Source organism: Galeopterus variegatus, unplaced genomic scaffold (genome assembly GCF_000696425.1).
Source record: "Galeopterus variegatus unplaced genomic scaffold, G_variegatus-3.0.2 Scaffold862, whole genome shotgun sequence".
Classification (NCBI taxonomy): domain Eukaryota; kingdom Metazoa; phylum Chordata; class Mammalia; order Dermoptera; family Cynocephalidae; genus Galeopterus; species Galeopterus variegatus.
In genome coordinates this window covers 311803-328532 of record NW_007726973.1, presented here as the reverse complement: position 1 = coordinate 328532, position 16730 = coordinate 311803, and the positions used below count along the sequence as shown (strand labels likewise).

At 46.0% G+C, this 16730-nt stretch overlaps 1 protein-coding gene across 1 annotated transcript in view; it reads right to left on the bottom strand.

The window, feature by feature from the left end:
- Nucleotides 1-16730, bottom strand: part of SLC6A11 (solute carrier family 6 (neurotransmitter transporter), member 11) — a 165492-nt gene that overhangs the window by 121722 nt on the left and 27040 nt on the right. The window contains exons 2-3 of the mRNA XM_008572990.1: nt 646-745; nt 17-463 (exon numbers count right to left, since the gene is read on the bottom strand). Coding sequence (XP_008571212.1) covers nt 17-463; nt 646-745 — 547 coding nt within the window. The remainder of the gene's footprint in view (nt 1-16; nt 464-645; nt 746-16730) is intronic.

Here is a 16730-nt window from a genome sequence, read left to right as displayed (position 1 = left end):
TGCGTGCGCCGAGCACCTTGCGCGCGCCGAGCACCTTGCGCGCGCCGAGCACCTTGCGCGCGCCGAGCACCTTGCGCGCGCCGAGCACCTTGCGCGCGCCGAGCACCTTGCGCGCGCCGAGCACCTTGCGCGCGCCGAGCACCTTGCGCGCGCCGAGCACCTTGCGCGCGCCGAGCACCTTGCGCGCGCCGAGCACCTTGCGCGCGCCGAGCACCTTGCGCGCGCCGAGCACCTTGCGCGCGCCGAGCACCTTGCGCGCGCCGAGCACCTTGCGCGCGCCGAGCACCTTGCGCGCGCCGAGCACCTTGCGCGCGCCGAGCACCTTGCGCGCGCCGAGCACCTTGCGCGCGCCGAGCACCTTGCGCGCGCCGAGCACCTTGCGCGCGCCGAGCACCTTGCGCGCGCCGAGCACCTTGCGCGCGCCGAGCACCTTGCGCGCGCCGAGCACCGGCTCCCGTCCTTCCTGCAGTCCTACTCACTGGCCTTTTAGGACAAGGTGGAAGCGCCCGTTCAGGCCTAGGAGGGCTCCAGACCTCAAGCCCTGAAGTTCCGCTACTCTTTGTAACCTTCAAGCACTTGGGCCTCGGTTTCCCAACTCTAGTAAGAGAGAGGAGTGGGTTCCAGACCAGGCTTCTCCAACTTTACCGTGCACACCAAGCACCCGTTAAACTGCAGATCCTGATCCAGTAGGTCGGGTCGGGCTGGATAGTCTGCGTTTCTAACAGGCTCCCAGGTGTTGCTGATACTGCTGGTCCAGGGACCACATTTCGAGGAAAAAGGCAGTAAATGAACTCTTGGCTTCTCCCCAGCTCTCACACACCCTGCAGGCCTCGTTCACACAGCTGTCCCCTGCTGTAAACAGTGAGTCAGGACAACGTGGCAGTTAAGCACTTGTGTCTGGGGACAGATAAATCTAAGCTGAATCTCGTGCTCCACCTATCTTAGTTGTGTGGCTTTACCCAGTCATCTGACCTCTCAGTGCCTCAGTTACCTGATCTGCAAAAGGGAATAGCAATAGTCTTTCTCATAGATTCATTTATTTCCGTGAAAGGTTGATATTATGGATTGAATTGTGTCCCCTCAAAGTTTAATGCGTTGCAGGCTTGGTCCCTACTGTGACAGTGTTAAGGGAGTGGGAAATCCTATTGTAATTGAAAGATGGGGCCTTGAAGAGGTGATTGGATTATGAGGACCCTGCCGTAGTGAATGGTTTAATGATGGTCATGGTTCTGAGGGCTTTGAAAGGAGAGAACATGAGGATTTCTCTCTCTGCTCTGCCATTTCTCAATGTGATACTTTGTGTCACTGAAGTCACCACCAAAGAAAGCTCTCACCAGATGTGTTCCCTGGACTTTGGACTTCCCAGCCTCTGAACTGTAAGCACAATATTTCATTTTCTTACGAATCACCCAGTTCCAGGTATTTTGTTATAAGTGACAGAAATGGACTAATACAGTTAATAAGAAAATCCTTATAAACTACTTAATCCATTGGAAGTGCTCAATGGACATTTGCCCTTATGAGGACTATCATACAATGTGTAGACACACAAAAACGTTTGTCATCTTGTTTAATATGTCTCCCCACTCAGTTGTAAGGATGATATATACTGTCCTGTTCATTAAAATAGCCACAGAACCTAGCACAAGTCTTGGCACTTAGTATGTGCTCAATAAATACGGACAGAGAGGAAGGGAGGAGGAAGGAAGGAAGAAAAAAAGGGGAAGAAAGAGAGACTATTAGAGCTGCAGGAGGCCACAGAGATGACCGGATGCGCCTCTGTCATTGCACAACCCTGGAGAAGTCTGGCCACAGGAGGTCTGGCCAACTCTGCCCTCCATCTGTCCCTCGGAGCTCCCTCCGGTGTTCTCTCAGAGAGAGGCTCCCTGCCTTGTAGCCTTCACTCTCCTGCCTTCAGCTTCTCCTTCCATTCTGGCTCACAAATGCTCAAGTCTCTCTCCACCTCCATCCCCCCCAGAAAGCCCTTCCCTCCACCCCCTTCCCTTCCCTTCCCCCTCACTATCATATTTCTTGAAAGAGTAAATTGACATGCTGCCAGCCCTGTCTTCCCCTCCCACTCGCTCCTCAGCCCACAGCAATCTGGCACCCACCCCTACCACTCCTCTGAAAATGCTGTCAGTGAAGTCCCCAAAGCCCTCATAATTTGGCAGAGCCTATGGTTCCTTTCTCATCCCCACCCTGCCTGACCTCTAGGTAACTTCATGCCCTCCTCCTTTCCTTCTTAGCATTCCCCGCCTGTGTGGTTTTCTGGATGCTGCCTGCCTCAGCTGCTCCTCCTCTCCCTGCTTCCCTGGTTTGCCTTTCTCGTTCCTTGAGCCACCCATCTAAATGCTGCTGCATCCAAACCTCTATCCCCAAGTGCTGCCCAGGGTATGTTAAAAAGCAAAGATCCTGCAGAGCGTTCCAGGTGAGAGGAAACTGAACTCAGATCCCATCCAGGCTCTGTCCCTTACGAGCTCTGTTACCTCTTTGCTCAGGCTCCTCATCCGTCAAGCGGGGGTAATGTTAATTCTGACCTCACGGGGTGGGTGTGAGGGCTAAAAGCCTCAGTAGGTGCTCTGCGAGCGGTAGCTATTATTTTTATTGTGAGGAGGAGGAAGTGGAGGAGGACGGTGATGTCATTCCCTTGCTTAAAAGCCTTCATTGGCCTTCTTTCCCTATACGGTAGAACCAAATTGCTGACCCTGGCGTTCAAAATTCCCTCACAATCTGATTGTCCCAGCCTTTCCTTCAAAATTAATGCCATTTTTCCATCACACTAAAACATGAGAAATTTCCTTTCCTTTTGGATGATCCTCAATGCTGCATATAGAACGGGCACTGAAGGAAGGAATTCATCTTCAACCTTGATAGTCCCTGCACACAGTAGGGACATAGTAGCTTGCAGTCGATTTGTTAAATGAACTGTATCAGAAGTTACAGACATATTCCTGAATCTTACTATGGCGATATTAGGCTATCACCCCAGAATCTGTGTACAGCTCCTTCGAATCTAATTACATTTTCACTCAGTACTGGTGCTCAGCATAATTATCTCCAGGAATTGACTTCCTCTGAGTGGCTGTGATTCTACACACTGGGGAAGTAACATTGAACCAGCATGAGAGGGCCAGGCTGGCCATCATCTGGTCTGGGACCCCTGCTCTGTTCTGATGGATAGTTCTGTGGCCTTGGTTACATCACCCAACCTCACTGACCTTTGGTGGCCTTGTTTCATTCAAATGAGCATGATTATCTTCATGTCCCAGAGTGGTCTTAAAGGTGAAATGAGACCACATGCACATGCAGGAAAGAACATGGTACAAATACTAATGTCCCCAACTCACCTCTCAAGGTTTAATGTTTCCCTTTATGAAAGTTAACCAGGTCAATTTCCTCCTTTTGAATTTAGTAAATAAACATGTCAGGTCCATTCCCTTGGTTATTTCATGGCTCTTGAAAAGCCTTAATCTTTTCACTTCATTCTTATGCACAAATGCCCACATCTCCTCCATCATTTCAGGGCCTCATTTCTGGACCTTTTCCATTTCATCGTTTCTTTGTTGAGGGGCGGTGGCCTGAAGAGCACATACCCAGTGTCCTTGGGTGATGTACTCAGGTTGGACACAAATGGGACACATATCTCATTTCCAGAGCTGACTCTAATGCAACATAGTGGGTAAGAATGTGGACTGTGCAGTCACATTGCCTGGTGTCAAAGCCCAGCCCCACCATCTTGGCAAATGACCTCATGTCTCTGGGCCTCAGTTTTCTTATCTGTAAAATGGGAGTACTAACAGTATTCACCTTTTAATTGTTATGAGGATTAAGTGGGTTGGTATTTGGAAAGCACTTGGATTTGTGCCTGATATGGACATGTGTGTTAAGTAAATATAAAAATAGTCTTCAGAGAACAGAAAAGTCATGAGTTCCTTATTTCTTTCTTGGAGCAAGCATTCAAAGTCTTTCTTCTGGAAGCAGCAGTTGCTATCCTGAAGGCTCATTTAAACATCAGCATTGCTCATTTATTCATTTGCAAAATACTTCTGGCTCTTTAATTATTTTCCAGACACAATATTAGTCACTAAAGAGAGATACTAGGTTTGCCTCAATGGTACACTGGAGCCTGCTGACCAGCATGAGAGCCAATTATTGCATTTTCAGGGATTTTGCAAGCCACAATTGTTGGTATCTTGAAATCTTCTCTGGTGGTTGTATTTACACCACAGGAATATGCAAATGCTACAGATCAGCCCCACCCTCACCAGCCAGTGTGCCAGCCCATCATTACAGGATAGTGGAGAAGGCAGATGTTAATCAAGCAACACAGAAATGAATGGAAAGTTAGGGATTCTGGGAGATGCTACAAAGGAGAGTCTGCAGTGCTGGGAGAGTTTGTAACTGAACCATCTGACCTTGTCAAGGAGATCAGGGAGGGCTCCCTGAGCAAGTGACAGATGAGCAGAAGCCTGAAGGGAGAAGAGCAATGAACTGGATGAGAAGGGGGCCGGGGGTCCTGAAGGTGATCACAGAGGCTGAGGCTGGAGCGTATAACATGGAACAAGATATGCCTGAAGGTGAGGCATTTTTAGCAGTGGGTGACATGAGAGCACATTTACATTGTGAAAAGATTACTGCTGCTGCAGTGTGAAAAATGGATTATAGGGAGGGGGCGGGGAGCAGTGAAGAGGCTACGGCAGTGGTCCAGGCAAGAGATGATGGCAGCTTAGACGAGGGAGGTGGCATGGAGAAGGAGAAAGGATGATGGGGATGAGTGATATTGAGGGGGTGAAATCCACAGGACTTGACTGTGGGGGATGGGAAGGTTAGGGAAGGGAAGATGTCAACTACATCTCCCAGGTTAGTAGAACTACACCATCCCATCAGGGGAGTGCTGGGTCTGCTCCACTTTGTGCCGATATGCCACCCTCAGCTGCCCTACTTAGGGTATGATGGACCAAAACCCTGGGGCCAGTGGACTGTCCTCAAATGTGTCAATGGCTGCTGAACCAGAAACCTACACTGCAGAACCAGGATCAAGGAGAGGAAGCAGAAAGGAGTTAGGTACCAGGAGGAACTTCCTACAGGTCATTCACTGAGAGAATAATCTGACCGAGACATCATGAATGCCACCGAGAGGTAGAGCTGGACTGTCGCAGCATGAGTCAGGAGTACCACAGGGGCTTCCAGTCGTGGAAGTCTGAGATGAGATTTCGCAATTGTGAAAATCTGAGTCCACAATTTTCTGCAAAACCCTTGCCTCATTGCTACCACCATACTTTCTTCTAGTAGGTTTGCATTAATGGTCCCAATTCCTCACCTTGCCACAAGGCTTTTCATGACCCTCCCAACTTGTTTTGACCACTAGAATGAAGCAAAAGTGATGAACGCCAGTTCCAAAACTTCCCTTCTCCTGCTTCTGTCATCACCATGAGAAGGATGTTCCCAGGTCAGTCTCCTGGACCACGAGGAAAACTGGATGCACATACAGCAGAACTGCCCCCGCTGAGGTGCCCCAGACAAACCCAGACTAAAGCAGACACCCCACTAGACTCACAGACATATGAGCAAACACAGCCCAGATCAGCCAACCTGCAGCCTCATGACTTACAAGCTAGAATAATAAATGTCTGCTGTTCTGAGCCACCGAGTACTGGCTTTTGCTCATGTCCCCTCCCACTTCTTAGAATTCTCCCTTTTGCTTATCAGATACAGCTCATTTTCTTAAGCAAAGTTTAATGCTTGTCTTCTTCATAAATTCTAAAATTATTTCTGTACCCTGTAAACCCTCAGGGCTCCTTGATGGTGGTACCACCCAGGGCGAAGCATCATTTTGCAACCTTTACACACCAGACTTACAAACTACGATAGCCAGGCAGCTGTAGAGACATTTCTTCCTTTAATGCCCTCAGTCCTGGTTCTGGGCTACATCTTTACTCTTAGGGCCAGAATGGAGATGGAAGGATGGGGCACCTCTCGTGGTGACTCCCCCTCCCCTTGCCCCTTGGCAATATCCTAAATCTTTACGCCATAGGCTTATCTTCTGCCACAATGCCTAGGACAGCCTTCTTTTGAAAGAAGGACATACTATAAGAAAATAGTTTTCTGGTTCCCACTGAAATTTTTGGATGAATAAACATCCTGGTTTTCCACTGAATTGTTTGGATGAATAAATATGAGTAGATGATAATTCTATTTGTATACGGTAGTAGATTGAATATTGGTCCCAACTCTTCATTCCCTCATAATCCTATTCTACATCCTCACTCCACTGTGGCCCCGTGGTGGGCAGAGTGCACTTCTCCAGCCCTTGACTTTGGGCATGGCCATGTGGTTCACTTTGGCCAAGCACATGTTTGAAATGTGTTTTGCATAGTTGGACTTGCCCTCTTATCTGCTGATGTTACCATGAGAAGAACATTCCCCACGTAACTGCTGTCCCTCCAGACTGGGCCCCAGAAGGAAATAATGGAGCAGAGATGCCCTAGATAAACCTCAGACCCACAGCCTGAAGCAGAGCTGCCTCAGCCGACCCACAGTCACAGGGGTGAGAGACAAATGCTTACTGTTATATGCCACTGAGATTTTGAGATGTTGAGGTTGTTACACAGCAAAAGCTGACGGATACATTTATCATGGGCTGTGCTCGTGCCCTTATGGAGCCTGTCTCTGTTTTGCTGCAAAGCTCTGTGGGGTAGGAATGATCATATCTTCATTCTACAGATGAGGAAACTGAAGCTCAGAAAGGTTGAACAACTTGTCCAAAATCACACAGTGGAGCCACAATTCAACCCAGTTCTCTGACTTATACTCTCCATCCTGAGGAGTCTGACTTCAGTCTTCTTTAAGCCAGTGGTTTCACCCACATGAACTTTGTCTTTCCCTGTTTGATCTAGGTAGAAAAAAGGGGGCAAGGGAGGAAGTTCATGAATAAATAGCCCAAAACCTGATCATTATATCCTGGATGCCAACCTGGGAAGGGAAGCCTCCATCTGGGCCCTGTGTCTGTGGCAGAAAGCTTTCCAAGTTCCAAAACGCTGGCTCTGAGCTGCAGTCCTTCTGGAGTTGGGCAGCACATGTGTGTGTGAACACACGTGGTTCCTTATGTTCTGAGTTTCCCTGTGTTCGTATCTAATCTCCTCAACATCCTGGCTCAGATGTCTAAAGCCAGTGGCATGCCAGACACTTACACCTACCCACAGGCAGGACTTCCTGAACCACCGCATCTGCCACAAAGGCTGTGCATGCTCAGCTCCAGGGGTACCACTCATGTCGTCACTCTGCAGTGCCCCCTAGAATTATGCAACAGAGTGACCCTGAGCCCCTTAGGACAAGGTCAAAACTGACCTCGGGTTACCCTGCTGGCAATATGCCACGTTCTCCCTCGTCAAATTAATCATGTGTTCCTAGATGATTATATGGCCCACTGGCCCCAGATATGCAGTGCCTTGTAGCTGAATATCAAGGTTGCCCAAATACTCCTTAGAGAGGATCATAAACTAAGAACTGAATGACTATTAAAGATACGTACAGCCCCAAATCATAGATCTCTGGATCAGAGTCTCTCTGGTGACACCCAAAGCAATATTTTCTACCACTTTCTTTATTGTGACCCATCACACACACACACAAAATTTTTATTGGGGAAATTTTAAAGAAATTCCCCTAGTAACCTAACACCCTCATCCCAGGAGAGAGCCCCACAATTGCCCCTAAAGGAAGCAACTGATATGGAGGGTCTACCATGTGCCAAGAAATGTGCTACATGTTGGTGGCTCAGAAATAGTCTTGGCCTTTCAGTGACATAAAAAATAGTAATTGAGCATGGCAGGTGCTCAAATAGAAGTGGAGACAGGTCCTGTGGGGATACAGAGGAAAGGGTACCCCACCTCCTGGCAGGTTACATAAGACTTTAGGGAGGAGGTGACATTTATGCTAAGCCCTTGAAGTATGAGCAGGAGTTCAGGTGGGGAAGGAAAAGGAGAAAAGGCCATTCCAAGCAGAGGGAACAGTATAGGAAAAGACACAGCAACGAGGAGGTGCCTGGTGGGCTTGGGGTGCCAACTTCCTAGAAGATGTGGTCACTAAGTGCTTTAAGTGTGGTTGGTTCTAAGTGTGATGTTTAAAACACATCCTGGATTTTGAAGACTTAGTATAAAAAAAAAGAATGTAAAACATTTCATCAGTATCTTGAATACTGATTACATGTTGAAAATGATAATATTTTGAATATATTGAGTTGAGTAAAAAATATTATTAAAATTAATTTTATCTTTTTCCTTATATTTTAAAAAATGTGCCTCCTAGGATGCTTTAAATCACTGTGATGAACTGAATTGTGTCCCCCTAAAATTCATATGTTGAAGCCCTGCCACCCAGTACCTTAGAATGTGACCATATTTGGAGATAGGGCCTTAAAAGGTAAGTAAGGTTAAATGAGGTCATGTGGGTAGGGCCAAACGCAATACCACTGGTGTCCTTATAAGAAGAGGAAGAGTTGCCAGCAATGCTTGTGCACAGAGAAAAGGCCATGCAAAGACACGGCAAGAAGACCGCCTTCTGGAAGCCAAGGAGAGAGGCCTCAGGGGAAACCAACCCTGCCGACCCCTTGATCTCGGACTTCCAGCCTCCAGAACTGTGAGAAAATAAATTTCTGTTAAGCCACCAAGTCTGTGGCATTTTTCTTACGGCAGCCCTAGCACCAATGCAATTGCTTATGTGATATATGTTATATTTCAATTAGAGAGAATTGATCCAGGAAAGCTGGGGTAGGAGAGGGCAGTGAATTCAGATTTGGACATTTCATGCAGCTGCAAGCTTAAATGAGCCTGTAGACACACGAGATTCACCACCTACCTTCCATCCCCACCACTCGCTGCTATGTGACATCCAGCCTCCTCACCCCACTGGGTCTCTCCTGGCCTCTGAAGCATATGTGTTCTGACCCTACTGCAGGTTCCTGTGTGGTTGCCACACTCCCCAGAGGAGCAGCCAGAGCCCTCAATGCCCCAGCTTTTTCAGGCCAGCACTGTCCAGTTGAGATATCATGAGAGGATTTTTCTGTTTTAGTCTGTTTCTGTTGCTTGTAGCAGAAATTCTTGAAACTGGGTAATTCATAGAGAAACAATACTTATTGCTTACAGTTTCGGAGGCTGGGAAGTCCAAAGTCCAGGAAACACATCTGGTGAGAGCTTCATCAGTAGTGACTCTACACAGTAACGCAGGGTCTCACATGGCGGATGATGGAACTGAGAGAGAGCTAACCTTCTCATTGGCTTTTCTGTTATAGCCCTCAGACCCATGCCCACGACCACCATTATTAATCCATTCATTACAGCATGGTCCTCACAATCTGATCACCTCTTCAAGGCCCCACCTTTCAATTACCATAATAGGATTTCCTGCCCTTTTAACACGGTCACAGTGGGGACTAAGTTTCTAATACCTGGGCTTTGGCAGACATGATTCAATCCCTGGCACCAGAGTAGCAGCCAGAGAACTGAGTGCCCCTTTTCAGGCCAGCTCTGTCCAGTGAAGATATCATGAGAGGAGGGCATGACTCTCATTCCTGGGCTGCTTGGGGGAAAAGTCAGTCCATGCTGCAAATCCAGTCTGAGTTCCCAGAAGATAACCAAGTTCTTTCTTGGCTGGGCTATTTTAGGTCTCAAATTGAAGATATTGCCAAATGCAAGTCAGATGGCTTCCTGCCTGAGTCTGGGTATTCAGCCATGGCTTAGCGATCAGGCACCCCCCATGGGCCATTTGCTTCCCATCAAGCTGCAAGACATGATGTGCTGTGCCCATGCTAACTGCCCATCTGTTCTCCTCTTTGGAGAATGGCAAGGGTACAGGTGCCTGTCACTGCTCCGAGCAGATCTCTCTCAACTGTCTTTCTTGCAGATTCCCTCATTCAGTCCATGCAACAAATGTGGTTTGTATTTTCATCATCTCCAATTTACATTTGAGCAAACCAAGACTAGAAGAGTTTGAATAGCCCACATAGCTTGTAAGTGGGGTTGCTGGGATTCAAACTTGGGTCTTCCTGACCCCAAAGCCATCTTTCCATTGCCAAACCTGGCCTCAGCTTTATTGTGTCATCCAGCTTCCCAAGTTCCAGTCATAAAACTGTTAGTTAAGATAATGCTGGCCACCATAAGAGATAAACTCTGCAATCTCAGTGCTTTAAGACATTTGAGGTTTATTCTCACTTATGCAAAGCCCTTTGCAAATGTTTGACAGACAGTCTTCCACACAGTCATGCAGGGACACAGGTTCCACCCATGCTGGGGGCTCTACCACATTTCACACGGGTTTCCCAAGATTTCTGTGGGGCACTTCTAGGGCTGCCATGGCAAGACAGAATGCTGCTGGTGTCCTATTGGGGATGCAGGGGACAGATAATACATCAAGCAGCATTGCATTCTACTTCTAGTACAGACACCCAAAATGACAATGTCTTAAAGGGAGAAAGCATGCCTCTTCTTCCCTCCTTTCTTCGTCCTGCTGCTCAGGATGGATGTGGTCATAAGCCACCTAAAGCCACATGGATGAGAGAAACACCCTAGGGATGGCATGACAGAAGAGAGGAGCCTGGGTCCCTGAATGACTGCATGGCATAGAAGTCACCATGCCAGCCTGGCACTGCCACCTCCAGACTGTATGCAGGAAAAGTGAACTTCCTTCTGGTATAAGCCACTGTTGCTGTGGATACCTGTCACATGCAGCTGAACCTAGGTCCCAAATACAGGGATTCTGCTCTTTTTGTTCGCAACAGGTCTCTGTTCAGCAAACAGTGACTGGAGAAAGGTTCTACTCAGCCCACAAGCCCCATCTCTCAGCAGAAGCTTAGTTGGGCAGGTTGTGGGGTGGCAGAGGGAGTAACCCCCTTTGCACCCTTTTTATTTTGGTAAAATATACAAGCACAGAATATAGCATTTTAACCACGTTTGTGTACAGTTCAGTGGCATTAGGTACATTCACACTGTTGTGCAAACAGCACCACAAATCCATCTTTAGAACATTTTCACCATCCCAACCTGAAACTCCACACCAATTAAACACTAACTGTCCATTCCGTCTCCCCCAGTCCCTGGCATCCACCATTCTACTTTCTGTCTCTATGAATTTGATTACTCTAGGCACTTCATATAAGTGGATTCATGCAGTATTTGTCCTTTTGTGACTGCTTATTTCATGTAGGATAATGTCCTCAAGGCTTATCCATGTTGTAGCATGTGTCAGAATTTCCTTCCTTATTAAGGCTGAATAATATTCAATAGTATGAATATACCGCATTTTTTTATCCATTCATCTGTTGTTGGTCACTTGGGTTGCTTCCACCTTTTGGCTATTGTAAACAATGCTGCTATCAACATGGATGTACAAGTATCTGTTAAAAAATAATAAGGACCTCTGTGGGAAGGAGAAGAGACTGTATCTTAACCATGTGAACCTAAGTGACACATGACTTTTTGGGTAACATGCCATTGGCAGGAACTAGTCACAGGGTGTACTAGTTATCTCTTGCAGCATGTCACACTACCCCAAAACTTAGTGGCTAAAATAATTGTTATGTATTATTTTATGGTTTCTGTGGGTCAGCAGTTAAGGAGCAGCTTAGCTGAGTAGTTCTGGCTCACGGCTTCTCATGAGGCTGCAGTGAAGATATCAGCTGGGACTGTAGTCATCAGAAGGCTTGACTGCGGCCAGAGAACCTGCTTCCCAGCTGGCTTACTCTTACTGCTGTTGGCAAGAGGCCTCGGTTCTTTGCTGTGTGGACCTCTCCACAGGGCTGCATGATTGTCCTCAGAACACAGCAGCTGGTTTTCCCCATAAGAAGTGATAAATAGGGTAGGGTAGAAGCTGCGGTACCTTTTATGATCTAACCACCGTAATTTCTGTAATACCTATAAGTTACACAGGTCAGTGCCATTCGCTGTGGGAGGAGACTACACAGGTGTGAATAGCAGGCAGCAGGAGTCATTGGGGACTATCTTAAAGGCTGGCTACTGCTGGGGCCACCCCTAGTTGCAAGGGCATCTAGGAAATACAGTCCCAGCCATAGCTCTGCATATGGAAGGGATGGTATTTAGTGAACAGCTGGTCGTCTGGGCCAGACCGCTTCCAGGAATCTTAGTGGTGTCTCTGACTACCTATGTGTCCTGATCCTCAGTTTCCCCCTCTGTGCAATGTGCTTGTTCTTTCCCACTGCCTGGAAACTAGCACTGATGCCTCCCATCTCACCTTCCAGCCCAAGTCAAAGCAGTAGGTGAAGCTCACTGGTGTAGTTCAGGCCCAAGTCAGAGAGACTACTGGGGGGCACCATCATGTGAAGTATAACTGGGGGCTGAATTCAGGGGTGGGGGCCCAGGAAGTCATATAGCATGTCAGGTAAGAGCAGTGGTTGGAGTCAGTTGCCTGGGTTCATACCCACTTAAAACTCTATGTCCTTGGATGAGAAATTTACCTCCTGAAGGCCAGTTGTCTGTATGATAGGAAAAAAATAGCATTCATCTCATGGGACTGCTGATCTAATCCAGTGTTTCCCAATTTCGCCATATCTGTCTCCTCACACTTTTGCATATTCATGTGCCATCTGAGCATGATCTAATATTTCTTTATGTATTTTTTTTTTTTGTCTTTTGTCTTTTTCTGTGTCCGGCAACGTATCGCAACCCTCAGTGTTGCCCCCGTACCGGACCGGGGACCGGCAACGGGATTGCAACCCTCGGTGTTGCCCCCGCGCCTCGCTCAGCCAGTGAGCGGGAACCAGTCTGTATGTGGGATCCGAACCCTCGGGCGGGAGCGCCGCCACGCTTCCCAAGCGGCGCACTATCCAGTGCGCCACCGGGCCGGCCCCTCTTTATGTATTTTTATGACAACTTTGTTGATATGTAATTCATATATTATATAATTCACCCATTTAAAGTGTATAATTCAGTGGTTTTAATATACTCACAGAGTTGTGCAACCATTACCACAGGCAATTTTCAATCACCCCAACTTTTGCTACCCCCAAAAGAAACCCTGCATCTTTTAGCAGTCACTCCCCATTTTTCCCCAAGTCTTCCCTCAATTCCTAGACAACTACTAACCTCCTTTCTGTCTCTATAGGTTTGCCTACTCAGAGCATTTCACATGAATGGAATTATACAATATGGGGCTTTTTGTGCCTGGCTTTTTTCACTTACCAGAATATGTACAAGAATCGTCCACGTTGTAGTGTTTGTCAGTACAGCATTTCTTTCTATGGCTGAGTAATGTTCTGTTGCATTTTGTTTATTCCTTTATCAGTTAATGGACATTTGGGTTGTTTTCAGTTTGGGGCTGTTATGAATAATGCTATGAACATTCCTGTAAAATTTTTGTCGGGATATATGTGTGTACTTCTTGTGGGTACATACTTAAGAGTGGAATGGCTGGGTCATATGGTAATTCTTCGTTTAACCTTTTGAGGAACTGCCAGCCTATTTTCCAAAGTAGCTAAACCATTTTACATTTCTACCAGCTGTGAATGAGGGTTCCAATTTCTCTAAGTACTTTCCAATACTTGTTAATATCTGTTTGTGTGTGTTTTAATTATAGCCATTCTATTTGGCATGAAATGGTATCTCATTGTGATTTTGATTTGCTTTTCTCTTATGTTGACTCATTTTATATACATTTATTTATAAAGGAAACTTTACTTTGCTACCCTGAGTGGGAAGACAATATTATTTGCCACAAATAGAAGGTAACCTATAAATAACAACTATTAAAGTAACACTGTCTGTATATCAATGCTGTAATTGATGTTTAACACATTTTGGGAAATACCAATGTAATCTATGTAAGGGTCTTGTCAGTAAATCTGGCACAGAGTTGGTGCTTAATAAGCTTAATTAAGCTATCATTTTATTATTGTTTGTGAGGCCTAGGCAAAGGCATAAAAGAGGTCTTTGGTTGTGTTTTCTTCAGGAAGAGGGTGGGGTGAGAGTCAGAGATCAGAAGATCCTTAGTAACGAGGGGATCCAGCAGGTTGGAAAGAGCTGTCTTAGAAAAATGAAAACCATCAGAATGTGGATGGCGGAGAATGTATAAAGTAGGGTTAAATATAAAATATGCAGTCAGCACACTGGGTGGCAGCTGTGAAAGTTCAGGGACTTTTTTTTTTTCTGCATGTATGTTGATCTTAACTCTTCCTCGCATCCTTGCAAGGCATGTTAATATATAGAGTCTCAGAGCTTATCTGGGGCAGTGATGGCTCTTGTTGGTTGTAGGTGCTGTCCCCTTCAGTCCCATCCAGCCCCCAGCCCTCACTGCACAGCACAGACACTATGTAAGGAGACAGGGCAGGGCAGGGCAGGGTGGGGAATCCTGCCCTGGCAGCTGGGACCGAGGTTTGGAGAGGTGCGGAAACTTGTCCAAGTTCACCGGCTCCTAGGTGGGAGATCTGGAACTAAAGTCCAGATCTTCTAATCCTCCTACCATTTTTCTTTCTAGAAACCCTTCTTACCTCTTTATTTCACCTCTTCGCATAGTGGGATACCCACAGATTCTTTGTCAATAGGCTAATATTTGCTATTCAAAGCGTGGTTCACATGAGCAGTGTCGCATCACCTGGGAGCTGGTTAGAAATGCAGCATCTCTGGCCCCACCACAGGCCCCCTGAGTCAGAATCTGCATTTTAACAACTAGGTGTATTCATCCAAAACCCTGATTTGAGCACCTATTATGCTCTGGTAAATGCTAAGCAAGAGATGAACAAGTCCCCATTTCTGCCATCAAGAAGGTCCCCGTCCAGTCAGGGAGATAGATGAGAAACCAAAGATACCAGACCTCCCACTAGCGATTTTTTTTTTCCCGATTGAAAAAGTAATTGCTTTATCAATTTTTCTAAACATGAATTGCTACAAATTCCATAGTAGGCTTTCGTGGATTGTATTATATGTCTACCCAGCACACTTTTCCTTTTTTCCTTTTTGTCATCTTCCAGATCCTTTGGGAAACCCTTCCCCAATCATTTATTAAACCGTAACCTCAATCTATGACATAAGCATATCCATCACCTCCTAAAGTTTCCTTCTGCCCTCTTTGTTTATGATGAGGAGGAGGAGGACACTTAACATAAACTTTGTCCTCGTAGCAAATCTCAAGTGTACAGTACAGTATTGTTAGCTATAGGCGCTGTGCTGAGCAGCAGATCCCCAGGGCTTATTCATCTCGCACGACTGAAACTTTGCACCCTTTGATTAATACCACCCATTCCCCTCCTCCCCCAGCCCTGGCAACCACCATTCTACTCTCTGCTTCTGTGAGTTTGACCATTTTAGATTCCTCATGTATGAGGTGATATCATGTAGTATTTGCCTGTGTCTGGCTTATTTCGTTTAACATAATGTCTTCCAGTTTCACCCATGATGTCACAAATGGCAGGATTTCCTTCTTTTTTAAAGCTGAATACTGTTCCATTGTGTGTACATACCACATTTTCTTTATCCATTCATCCATCAATGGACACTTAGGTTGCTTCCATGTCTTGGCTACTGTAACTAATGTTGCAATGAACATGGGAGTGCAGATATATCTTTGATATCCTGGTTTCAATACCTTTTGATATGTACCCAGAAATGGGATTGCTGGATCATACAGTAGTTCTATTTTTAATTTTGGGGGGAACCTCCATACTGTTTTCCATAGTAGCTCCTCCAATTTATGTTCCCACCAGAAGTGTACAAGGGTTCTCTTTTCTTCCCATCCTCGCCAACACTTGTTATCTTTTGTTTTTTGATAATAATCATCTTAACTAGTATGGGATGATATCTCATTGTGGTTTTGATTTGCATTTCCCTGATGATTAGTGATGTTGAGCACCTTTTCATATGCCATTTGTCTGTCTTATTTGGAGAAATGTTTATTCAGTTCCTTTGTTCAGTTTTTAATCAGGGTGAGGTATTTTTGCTATTAAGTTGTAGGAATTTCTTATATATTTTGGATAGCAACCTTTTGTCACATAAATGGTTTGCAAATATTTTCTCCTATCCGTAGGTTGCCTTTTCATGTTACTGACTGTTTCCTCTGCTGTGCAGAAGCTTTTCGGTGTGATGTAACCCCCCTCGTCTACTTTTGCTTTTGTGGCCTGCCCTTTTGGTGTCATATTCAAGAAATCACTGCCAAGACCAAGGTGGAGAAGATTTTCCTCTATGTTTTCTTTCAAGAGTTGCATGGTTTCAGATCTTACGTTTGAGTCTTTAATCCATTTTGAGTTGGTTTGTGTGTGTGGTGTGAAATGAGGATCCAGTTTCATTCTTTTGCATGTGGATGTTCAGTTTTTCCAGCATCATTTGTTGAAGAGACTGTTCGGTCACCATGGTGACTTCTTGGCATCCACTCATTTTGTTATTCAAAGGTATTCATTGAGCACCTTTATTCATCAAGTCCTGTTCTAGACACTAGGGATACAGTAGTCAAGAAGTCAGACAAGGCCCCTCTTTTCAAAGAGCCTATTTATATTCTGCTGAGGAAAGAGAAATAAATAAGTTAATATCAGAGTCATAAGTTTATAGAGAACATTAAACAAGCCAACAGGATCAGGGAAGGGGTCTAGTTTTGGTAGAGTAGTTGAGGGTGGACTCTCTGAAGAGGTAACATTCACACCCAAGCCCTGAGAAGGAGGCAGTTCTGTGGCATCTCAAAGAAGGCTGGCTGGTTTTGATGGGGCTGTCACTCACGGCATCTGCCCCATCCCCTTC